This window comes from Mastomys coucha, unplaced genomic scaffold (assembly GCF_008632895.1).
Source record: "Mastomys coucha isolate ucsf_1 unplaced genomic scaffold, UCSF_Mcou_1 pScaffold1, whole genome shotgun sequence".
Classification (NCBI taxonomy): domain Eukaryota; kingdom Metazoa; phylum Chordata; class Mammalia; order Rodentia; family Muridae; genus Mastomys; species Mastomys coucha.
Window position 1 is genome coordinate 62230184 of NW_022196891.1, and position 12547 is coordinate 62242730.

Sequence of the window (12547 nt, forward strand, 5' to 3'; positions counted from 1 at the left end):
TAGGATTCTAGAGGGCTAAGTTGGAGAATGGATATGGAGGTTTGCTAGTGAGGAGGGGCATGGCAGAGGGCCAGGATGCAGGGAGATGAGGTGTAGGTAGGCTGTTGAGAGGTCTTTCTCAGGCGTTTCTGAGCAGAGTGGAGCAGCTGGCTCGGGACGTTCTCTGTGAAGTGATTCTCCAGGGAGATTTCCTTGATCTACATGTTCCTTGCATCTTCATAGAATTCCACCTTAAAACAAGCTGGACGCAAGCAAGGCCAAATTCTCAGCGTGGAAAAGCTTTTGCTTGAGCAATGACACACTGCAGTTGGATCCAGTTCACCCACATCTGGGAGCCACATGTCAGCCGCAGCTGTATAAAAGTCGGCCCAGCAAACCTCGGGTGACATTTCTTTTGCCAAAAGCCAGGCAGTATGGACCTCACTCTTCTCTGGGTGCTTCTACCACTGGTGACCACAGCCTGGGGCCAGTATGGTGACTATGGGTACCCATACCAGCAGTACCACGACTACAGTGATGATGGATGGGTGAATCTGAACCGTCAAGGCTTCAGCTACCAGTGTCCCCATGGGCAAGTGGTGGTGGCTGTGAGGAGCATCTTTAGCAAGAAGGAAGGCTCTGACAGACAATGGAACTACGCCTGCATGCCCACACCTCAAAGCCTCGGGGAGCCCACCGAGTGCTGGTGGGAGGAGATCAACAGGGCTGGCATGGAATGGTAAGAGGCAGCCAGTGCACTAGGGATGGGAACATCTGTACATGTACTTCATGGGGGATGTTTGGTCCTCAAGGAATAGGATGGCTCATAGCCTGGGCACATCCTAAAGTTGCTATTGCATACTCTGGTGGGCAGGTCTGTACAATGGAGATGACATTGTAAGGTGAAAACCCAGCACAGGGTATGTCCCACGAACAACGGACTGACTTTTCTGGTTCTATTCCTTCAAAGGGCCATCCTTACACTCAGTGTGACCTGCCAGCTGGGTGTGGGCATGCAGAATGTTTATCAACCTTCCAAAATGGAAATTCCTTAAGGAACTTATAGAAAGTGGGCATCGCTGTGACCCTGGAATAACATTTCCATTTTGGAATGATTTACTGTTTTCCAAAAGTATTACTCCAGGATGGTTGGGAGAAAAAGAAAACAATTGGGTCCTCAGCACCAATATTCTGAAAAATATTGATTCAGAGTAAGTGATTGGGTAGACCAGACTGTGAACTGGAAGCGAAGGGTAGTGAGGTTAAGTAGTGCTCAGCTGTTCTGATGAAGTATGCTCTGTCGGGCTTTACTACGAAGATTTCTCTGTCTCCCTCTTTTCCTTTCTCCTGAATTTAAAGTCGCCTTCGTTGCTAAGATATAGTTTACCAAAGGTTTTTAGAGGTGCTGCCCTACCTTTTGCCCTTATCAATGGAATGGAATTGGTCCCAGTTTGTGCTTCCCTGTGGTGTTTGAATACCCCTGCCCTGGCATTTGCTCAGAAGCCCATCTTAAGAACCAGGGATGGCTAGACTGGTCATTCATAGCTGTCCAAATGCAGCCCAAAATTCATGGTTTAAGGAGAGGGCAGAGGCTGACCCTAGGAGAGGCAGACTGAGGGAGGAGGCAGCCCAGCTGGAAGGCCGTCAGGTGTGTCATCTGCTGAGCAAGACAACTGTGTGAGGGGTTCCTGCAGGGTAGGGGTGGGGTGAACGTCTGAGAGGGGCCAACAGAAAACATTAGTGGTGTTACCTTCAGCCACCCAGGAGAAATACCCTGAGCATACATCACACCACACACTATATACAGTTATCTCATTTAATGCTCAAAGCAAGTCTCTATATAAATCATGCTGTAGGTTGGCAAACTGTGATCTGGAGATAAGGTGAGTTTCCTCAGCTGGAAAGGTTTGGATCCAGAAGGTCTCAGCTTTAAAGGATGTATGCTGAGCTATAGCAGTGGGTTCCCAAGAGCCTGTTGCTTCCTCCCCAAGCCGACTCCTGTCAGCAGAGCCAGGGCCCCAGAACCACACTCAAGCGAGTTGGTCATCCTGGGAGAAGGTGGGAACAGGAAGTGGACTGGTGTGGTGGGTGTCAGTTTGATTAGCGCTCCTGGAGACAGGGCCTGGCTGCCTGCCTGTGGAGACTGCATTACAGGGACCAGATGCAGACTGAAGAATCTGTAGGGGCTTCTTGAACGGGCTGTTTGGCCATCCTTCTCCATCCCCTCTGCCTCTGCCAAACAGCTTCCAAACCCCTTCAGACACACAGATGACTCAGAGACCAAACTTGTCATAAGGACAGAGGACAGATCCTGTGGTGTCCCAGCAGACAGACTCATTGTCTGGCTTCAAGGGTAGAAATGACCTCGCTATAACTGCCTGTCCAGTCTACCCGCCCCAGGGGACCATCACATAGACAGGCCAGCTTTCTAACCCTTTGTTAGAGCCATAGTAGGACAGACAGGACTGGGTGAAGATTGCCTAACCCCTAACGGGGGAGCCCTACCTGGGCTGAGTCACAAGCTGCTGGGTTTTGGTTCTGGTGCTGATGATAAAATGCAGTGTGACCTTAGGCCAAGTTTCTGCTGTCTCTCTGCTGCTGCCTTTGGAGGGTGAACCCTCAGACTGAAATCTCTACACAAAGCAGCCACTCACTTCAGTGTGTGCTTGGTTGTTTTGTTGTTGTTGTTTTTGGTTTTTTTTGTTTTTATTATTAGATATTTTCTTTATTTACATTTCAAATGTTATCCCCTTTCCTGGTTTCCCCTCTGGAAAAAAAAAATATCCCCTCCCTGCTCCCTCTGCTCACCAACCTACCCTCTCCAACCTCCTGGCCCTGCATTCCCCTACACTGGAGCATAGAGCCTTCATAGGACCAAGGGCCTCTCCTACCATTGATGACCAACTTGGCCATCCTCTGCTATACATATGCTGCTGGAGCCATGAGTCCCACCTGGTATACTCTTTGGTTGGTGGTTTAGTCCTGGGAGATCTGAGGGTACTAGTTAGTTCATACTGTTGTTCATCCTAAGGGGCTGCAAACTCTTCAGTTCCTTGGGTCTTTTCTCTAGCTCCTTCATTGGAGACCCTGTACTCAGTCCAATGGATGGCTGTAAGCCTCTACTTCTATATTAGTTGGGCACTGGCAGAGCCTCTCAGGAGACAGCTATATCAGGCTCCTGTCAGCCAGCATTCGCTGATATCCACAATAGTGTTCGGTTTTAGTGATTGTATATGAGAAGGATCCCCAGGTGGGGCAGTCTCTGGATTGTCCTTCCTTCAGTCTCTGGTCCACACTTTGTTTCTGTAACTCCTTCCGTAGGTATTTTGTTTGTGCGCTTGCTTTTTGCTTGCATTCTCTTGAACCTTGTGTTGACCCAGCTAAGGAAAGAAGCCAAATGCTATTTAGTTTGAAACGTGCCCATTTGTAGCTGATTACCATGAACTCCTAAAGCTGAAGAGAGGCAAAATAAAAGGAATAAAAGGAAAAACGTGATTTTTTTTTAAATATGCAGGATCTAAGATCTTTGCTTTCCTCCTTTTGATCCTCCACTGTCCATTGCCTCTTCCCCATCTCCACCAATCACAGGGCTAGAAAGTCATGAACATGCCAAAAAGTTTCTTCGCTACCCGACCCAGCTGCCCCAGAACTGGTACCCAGTTACTCCCTAGGCATTTTCTCCTAGACGATTATGTCTTTGTGTTCAGACTCCAGTCTCAGTGAAAAATTTGGAAGGAAAGAAATTGTTCACAGGCTGGGGAGCAATTACGTCTCCCCGACTGGCTGCCTGTTCTTAATCTGTTCTGGGGAGGAGTTGTTGACTAGCTTTCTGCAATTTGGCTGTCTTGTGTAAGTAAATTAGCTTTCAGGTTTATTTTAAGAGGCAGAAGGGACAAACACAAACTTGACAATACAAAGAATTTGCTGAAGAAAACTTGCTAATGGGGAGCCATCTTTCCTGGGTGCATCAGAGCAGAATGCTGTTGCTCATGGAGTCTGTGCTGAAAACCATGGTTTTGAATAAAGTTTCGAATAAAGCACGGTGTCTGGTTCTGCCCCTGACATTTCTGAGAGGCCTTATCTGGTCCCCTGTGAATAAGGATGCCTCCTCAGGGACAGGTCTGATGTGTTCTCGGGGGATTCCTCTGACTTTGGTTAGCAAATACCATGGGATACACAAGTCTTTTGTGGAGTGAGATGAAACTGGAAGCTGTAGTGAGTCGGAACTGCCTTCCGGTGGAAGGTTCTCTAAGCTAGGATTCTTCACACCTCCCAGCTGTACTGTCTTAGGTTCTCAAGGCCTTCTGGAGGGTGGGGTGTGAGAGAGAATAAATGAGAGAAGAAAAAAGAAATAAAAATAGTGATGCTTCTGAGAGAAGAAGGGAATTTTAAAATAAATCTACATCTAAAACAAACATTTGACACCTTAGCATCTTGTTTAGGGGCAGTCAATAATGATTTAGTGAGCATGGAATTTGACAAAACTTATTTTGGGCAAACCAGGCTTCTGCAAGGCACATATTTGGAGGAAGGGTGTTCTCTGTATATTTGTACCATTTCTATTCCCTGTACTTCAGAGAACCGGCAAAGGCATTTTAAAAGCATCTGTTTTATTAGAGCTTAAATTTTGAATTAATTAATACATGACAATACATTGCTTATGTCTTTGAATTTTTTGTATTTCCATATTTATAAGATGAAGCCCAATATTTCATTTTGGCTTACTGTATCCACCAACATGCATGCTAGGGAACCTTTTAAGTTTCCCTAAGAATCTCTAAAATGTATCCAGAGTATGGCTGACCCACATTGTTATCACAAGATGAACGTGTTATTAGATTTACATTCTCCTACAATTTTAATGTCTCAGTAAACTAAAATACTTCATAGCAAACTCTTTGTTTCAAGGGGCATAAGGATGAAATGTTACATAATATCTTGGCTTGAATCCTAGGTCAATAAAAGGACATTAATGGGAAAACTTGTAAATCATAATAGTTTCTAGAGTTTGCTGCTGCTAAGGTCATTTCTTAGTGTTTAGAAACGTACCCGAGTCTTGGGACATAGCACTAGGGAAGCTGGGTGAAGGACAGAATTGAATCTTAGGTCCTCATTAAATCTAAAGTTATTCTAAAGTGGAAAGTTGAAAATTAAGAATTCAAGCTGTCTATTTACATGATGGGAAATTCAAAGACAAACACAATGCAACAGTATTCAAGAACCCCAGGCCTGGAAGGGACCTCACAGAGAATCTAGACCAATCTTCTTACAACATAGGTAAGAAACAAAAGCCCAGGATGTAGTCCAGCAATTGAAAAGTCAATGAAATCATCTTAGTAAGTAAAAGGAGGATGGCCCATGCCCTAATTTATGTGGTATTTTGATGCTTGTAGCCTTTGCCATTTGGACGTGTATTTGCCCAATCTGTGGTTTTTACTATAAACTTTGCTAGACTGTGATAATATGGAGATTAATAACACAGATCTGTGCCCTTGAGTTCCTCACAGGCCAATCTTATTCACAACAGTATTGGGAAGGAGGTATTCAGTATCTTTGTTTTCCTGCTGTGGTTCCATAGCTCTGAGCATTAAGGAATGTCCACTGCTGGCCAGTGCTGAAGAAGCAGTCAAGCCTTGCACCCAATACCACAGATGGCTAGGAGATTTTTCCTGTTCTTTTTTTTCCTTAGATAAAATCGTAGTGAGTGCTGAGCTAAACTAGATTCCATGTCAGAATGGCTTCTGAGGACAAGGCTGAGTGTGGGAAACAAGATTGTGGAAGGCCAAGGATTTGGGCCAACTTCTGGTCTAGGTCATTCTCCTAAGTACTGGAAATCAATTGTCTAGGGGAACTTGATATTTTTCTTTAAAGAAAGTTCAATGATAAAATTCACTCCTCCCACCGTGGGCTTTGCCTCTGCCTGGTAACTGCTGATGTCAGCTTTCCAATCAATAAAAGACTTCCAGAGAGCTGGAAACCTTAGGGTGTGCCTGTGAGTATGTGTGCACCTGTGTGTGTGTGTGTGTGTGTGTGTGTGTGTGTGTGTGTGCTTCAAGGCTTTGAACTTTAACCTTAAGAGGACTAATTCTCAAAAGGCAGCCCTACAACACAGTCCTGTAGCCCTCATGTCCTCCGTTTCTATATCAACAGACATATGTCCTATAAATTATCATAAAAATGTTAAAGAATGCCAGGCATTGAGGCACTCACCTTTAATCCCAGAACTCAGGAGGCAGAGGCAGGTGGATCTCTGTGAGTTCAAGGACTGCCTGGTCTACAAAGAGTTTCAGAACAGTCGGGCTGTTATACAGAGAAACCCAGTCTTGAAAAACAAAACAAAACAAACAAACAAAAAGTTTAAAGGATATCTGTGCGTCTTTAGTTAAGTTACCTAACTTCTCTAAAATCCCATTTCATGTATAAAGCAGCGAAGGCCATGCTAACTATTTTTGTCCATTTCATAGAATTGTTTTGATGATTAAAATGACTAACACAGACACCACACTTAACAGAATACCTGCCCATGTAACTCTTGTGAAGGGTTGATCATGATCACTGTTAGGGACACTCAGTGGAAACTGAGGCTCTCTGAGACAACTCACACCTAGCTGGTAAGTTTCAAAACAGAAGTGGCAGGATACATAGACTTTTGGAATATATCATTCAGTTAGAATCTATGAATATTAAATGTACAATTTCAAGCATCTTGAATACTTGCCACAACTTAATAGATACTGGGGTGGCATTACGCCAACAGGTTAAAAAGTAATTTAATGACTTTTGATTATGAGCCCCCCCCCCACTCAAGCCTGTTTGCCGTCCTTGTATAGTCTGAAACTTTCAGGATATAAGGACATCTCACAAAACAAGCTGGGTCTCCACAGAGGCCCTTTGAATAGTCACTACTGACTGCTTTTCTACAATGGTTCTCTCTGTCTGACAGGTCGTTTCTGCTTAATTCTTGGTAGACAGTCCAGCAGCTCTAAAACATGGAGGCTGGTGACAGAACTCATATGCAGGAACAGCAAGAAGAGAGCAGCCTGCATACAGCTGAACATCATTTAAAAGACCATTCATGCCCTCATTGTCGGGGCAGGAAAATAAGTGCTGTGGTATTTGTCTTTAAAAGCTTTCATTGTCACACTGCGGGGGGGCAGCCAGATGAAGACTGTTTTAAATGAAATGTGTGATCATTGCATCAACACAGCACACAGAAGGAAAACATCAATCTGAATTAGAAAATGTGAGACTTGCGAGGAAGTAGAGGCTAGAACTGCCTCTTACCCTCTGAGACTGGGGGAGTTCAGCACTAATCATCCTTTGTGGAGGGCCCAAGGATTGATTACAGGGTTTTTCTAATCCATAAATAATAATAAATAATAGATTTTAAATAAGATATCCAGAAATTCAGTCTTTTAGATTAAACATCCTTATCTTCCATCTAAGATTATATCCCTACCTGTTACCTCATCATTACCTTAACAGGTCACTGCCCTGACACCCGTCTAGTCCCCCATTCTGTGCTCTTCTGTCATTAGTCCCACTTTGCTTCATTTAGAAAATGCCTCCACTGTCAGAGGATCTGCTTGTCAATACCGAGATCCTAAGAAGACGACCAGGCTAGGCTTAGAACAGACTTTAACTTTAATACTTGTTGAAATATTTCATGGGCACTCTAAGGTTCTGTGGGTTGTGTTTAAAATGGTTAATGGTAACGAAAGAATTATTCCAGGAAGAATAGAATTAAAACCTAAAGTTTGATTCTATGTTGCAATTATCCACTCTGAGAATTGGGAGGAAATTCGGAGAGGGTCAGAAGGCTGTGTCACAAGGGTCCTTCAGCGCAGGGAGTTGGCCACTAGTAGGGAACAAGGGCAAAACTACTCTTAGTCCCTGCCAGCCATGGCACTGGAAACAGGCTAACAGCCCTTAAAATATGTATGTCAGGAAGGGAGACGAGACTAACACCACCAGATCTTCCAATTTAAAAAATTTTTGAGAGCTACTGACCAAGATGGTACTGTGGCCTTCGCTTTTATGCCCAACTCAGTCCTAGTTTCTGTTCACTGATAGTTTGGCCTTTCTACACATTTGAATACAGGCTAGCGGAGATCAGAGTTTGTAGGCTAAAATTCTACAAACCACTTAAAAAAAAAAAAAACAAAGAAAAGAAAAGAAAAGTAAAGAAAGCTTTCCCTCCCCCTCCTCCCCTCCCCTCCTCCCTCCCGCCTCTGACTGGTGTCATTCATTCTTCCTGTCTGACCATCCCAGACTCAGTGAAGCTCACACATAATAAGGGGAAAATCTAGCTGAGGTACTGTTGGGAGCAGATGGAGAGTGTAATGCTGTTTTTGTTTGTTTATTTGTTTGTTGTTTGTTCTGTCCTTCCTTAAAGCCCAAGTTCCAGATCCCTTTCTAGTTAGTGACTAGCTTGGCCACTCTTGTTCAGAGTCCTCACTGGGTCTATGAGGACCCATAGGACATGCTCATGTCAAGGTGGAGAGGAGACTCCTGCCTGCAGATTCCTCAGGATAAGGTCCTCCTCTGTGTCCTATTATTTCTGTTTTACCATTGCAGACAGAGGGGTACATTTTCTGTCTCTGCTTCTAAGGTGATTCCCTTGAGATAAATCATTTTCAGAAAGGCCATTTTCCTCAGAACACAAGAACAAATGTTGTTGTCATGGGAAGAGTAATAGCCTCATGCCTTCCCTTCCAGAAAACTCCCAGCCTTAGGTGGCGTGGAACCCATATTGCTCTTGTGTTTGAGGCTGAAATTGAATAGCAAAGAGGTAATGAAAAAGAATGGGAGGGCAATCTCTGAAGCAGAGAACCTGGCCCTCATGTGCCAAGGGAAGGTTTTCTTGTAGTCTGCCGAGGACAACCCATCACAAAGCTACAACCTTGAAGCTGACACGTTATTTCTGCAGACCATTCAAAAGCAACAAGCCAGTGCTGTGAAGTGTCCCAGGGTCTTAACATGTCCTTGTACCATTGTTTGTTTTCGTTGGTTGAGCTGGAGTGTGTGGACCAATGCAGAACCTCCCCACTCTCTCCCTCAGCCTCATCAGCTACCCTCATCTCTTCTCATCTGACTTGAACCTGGGCCTGTAGTTCTGAATTCTGCAGCTATACCCAATGTTCACATGAGCTTTGTTATCTAAGAGGTTGTTGAAAAGGGGACTGTGAGTGTATACAGAGCATGTAAGGATACCCGTTTGGCACCTTCATCCTCTAATGGGGCTGCTCCTGAAACAGAAAGCAGAAACAGGAAAATTAACCACTGCTCCAGTTTCCATAGGAACAACCCAGGAAGAGTTCCAGAGCCTTTCAAACACTCAAATGATAGAGCCTCACAAGTTAAGTCTACCTCCGATAGCAGGAGCCAACTGGTCAGTCATTTGCTCACTCATTCTACTATAAAACATTTACTGGACAAGCCTCAGGCATTACGAGGAATACAAAATAAAAATTAAATGGCCTTTCCCCACAAGGCTTGTACTATCTACTTGGGATGATGAGAGATAACAGAGCACCTGTATACAGAGTGGCTGAGGCATCCACTCTCAGTGAGCTTCATCCTAGGGCACAACAAGTCAGAGCACGTATATGATGGGTCACTGACCCTCAACACGGAAGCAGCTCTCACAAAGTAGCCTCCAACTCGCTGTGTAGACTACACCAAAGGATAATGACAGTGAGTGACTTATACAGCATCGAAACACCAGCATCCTCAGGATTTTCTATGCATTCTCTTATTTGGTCTTCAGAGGAATACAAATATAGACTATTACCATGCTCATTTTACAGAGGAGAAAACCTAGGTCATTAGATGGCATGGTAACTGTTCTTAGATGACTCAGCTAACAGTGAGGCACGGGTCCAGCGGCACAACCATGATAGTCATTCCCCTCTGCCATGTCTGCCTTTACATTGTGAATGCATGCCCCTATTACCAAAATATGAAGGCCATCTAGCTGACACTGTAGAGGAGCACTGATATTCAGTTACCTTTCTCCAAATGGTCTGGGGCTGGGGGCATGTAGGGAGCAACCAGTCTTCACAGGGAGGCATGTGAAAATGACAACACTCTTCTCAAAAGGGCCATGAAGCTGGCTGGCCAGTGGAGTGCCAGAGGGGAATTTGTGGAACTTGGATTACTTTCAGAACTGGGCCTCCTCGAGATGGGTCAGCTTACCTTTTGACATTCATCTTACATAAGGGAGCTCACCGCCATGGGAACTCTTTTCCTTATAGGAAGCTGAGTACACAGAACACAAGGATAGAAGAGTCTCGGGGGATAAAACCACACCAGAGATGGGAACAAAAGGCTCTGCTTTGGAGGAAAGTAGTTATTTAATGAGGACAAAACAGAAAATCTCACGGCGCATCAATGCGCTCTGCCTTTTCCTTCTGAAGGAGGAAGACCTTAGGATTTGCCAATGACTCTTAGAGCTTAGACTGGTTTCCTTCCACCCACATTGATTTGGAACTGAGATGAGCAGACTCGGCTCATCTAGGAGATACACGAGGAAAGTTACTTTTCCATCATACTATGACTAGTCACAGTCTAAGGTCAAATGTCTAAACCCAAAGTGGCAATACTTTTGAGGTTAAAAAAAAAGGCTAGATAATCAAAAGCCATCAGTCTCAGTTTACATATAGAGTTTCATCTTGGATCGCTCAGAGCTGAATTCTGTACTCCGAACTTGTTACTACTTTTCAGAGCATGGCTGAGTAAGCACCCAGACCATTTCTCAGTTCCCTTTTCATCATAGCATAGAGTGGTTGAACAGAACAGTGGTAAGGTATAAGGTTTTGATGAATGAATGTATATTTAAATATACATATGAGTGAATACACACATACATGATAAATGAATGAAAAGGAAAGGTGCATGAGTTAATTTCCACCAATGGGGGAAGAAAAGAAAACGACACTTAAATAAATGCCCCAGTATTACAGTTCATTTAAGTTGCCTATAGACTTTAATTTTTCTCAAACCCTATTTTTAATAACGATTCTTGAATGTTCTCTTGAATAACCTCCCCTCTAGCCTACCACGCACAGAGGTAGTGGAAAAGAAACATTATTAGGATACAGGGAAATGAACCTGTTTATAAATTATTCTTTTGAACAAATCCCATCTGCATTGTCGGGAAATGCACAGTTCAGTTCACAGGTCAGCTGTGGCAGCTAGATCCACTCGCCAACACTTCACAAATGTACCAGCAGTCTAGTTTGGTAGAGTCAGGATAACAAACATGAATTAGCTCCAGTGGCACAACCTAGCAGAAACAGCCAGGCCTCAACTGAATCAGTATGAGTCAGAAGGAGGAACCAGGGCCTCCAGGGGTACCAGGAGAAGTTCTTTGCTGTGCCTCTCTCAATGAAGTGGAGATCAACAAAGACTCGAGACCAAGAAGCATTGCAAAGCTAGCTATGCAAGTGAGCCCCATCCATCACTGTCTGTTGCGTCCTATTTATATCCCCTCTAAACATCACGTGTCCTCCACGAGTCTTGCCTCACCATGTCTTGCCTCAGCACATGAGTCCATCTTAGCAAAACTCCATGAGTCTGTAACAGCTGACATCACTCTGCCAATCAGCTCGAGTCCGAGGAAGCAGCAAGAAGCCGCCAGAGTACCACCAGAAATATTTTAGTGCATTTCTCTCTATAGAATCACAACCAACAAGAGCTCAGCTACATATTGTAAGGTGAACCAATACATGCATGTCATTAGCAAAGAATTCTTCATGTGCGTCCTTTCATGTGGATGCATTAGCAAAACATCCTTTCACCTGTGCCTGCTTCATTGAAACACTCCATCACATGTCTGTCTGCCCCAGCAAAACACCATCTGATACAACTGATTTTCCAAAGAACCCTTAAGTTTCCATTTCAGTTCTCCCCACCCCCGTCAGTGGTCAGTGCAGGAAACAACCCCCCTTTCATATTTTCTAGAAAAAGTTTTATTCATAAATCAGGGTTAATCTAGCAGCCTTCAGACTATGTACCTTCAGCCACCCATCTTCTGTTTCACATGAGAGAGGACGAATCGAAATCCCAGGTACCTAAGAAACTGAAGGATACAGAAGTAGCTGAAGACCTGATTTGGAGGGGCATGTACTATGGTTTGGATATGTTTCATGTATTATAAACTTAATTCTTGAATTTGTGTGTAGACAGCATTGAGATGTAAGTCCTTTGGAAGGTAATAGGAAACAGATAAGGGTCTCATGATAGAATTAGTTTCTCTGTAAGCAGGGAAAGAAAACCCAAACTGGTGCACTGCTCTGTCTAAACAACAGAAAACAGCCTGGAAAACCTTAGGAGATAGCATGTTCAATGTAGGGCAAGGAATCTTGGAGGCCGGGAAGGAAACGGTCATCATCTAAGCAGAAAGGACCAAGCCCTCAGGCAGGGTGTGGGTGGGGGAAAGGTGGGAAGAGGAAGAGCCTGGCTGGTCTCAGAGAGATGCCTTAAAGATGGAAGGGCTGAGAATAAATATAGCTATCTCCTGAGAGGTTCTGACAGTACCTGACTAATACAGATATAGAGGCTCGCA

General features: G+C 44.2%; 1 protein-coding gene across 1 annotated transcript in view; it reads left to right on the plus strand.

The window, feature by feature from the left end:
• Positions 1 to 329: 329 nt before the first annotated feature.
• The window catches only part of Dpt (dermatopontin), a 30203-nt gene continuing 17985 nt past the window's right edge, over positions 330 to 12547 (plus strand). Inside the window, exon 1 of the mRNA XM_031387794.1 lies at positions 330 to 718. Coding sequence (XP_031243654.1) covers positions 414 to 718 — 305 coding nt within the window. The 5' untranslated portion in view covers positions 330 to 413. The remainder of the gene's footprint in view (positions 719 to 12547) is intronic.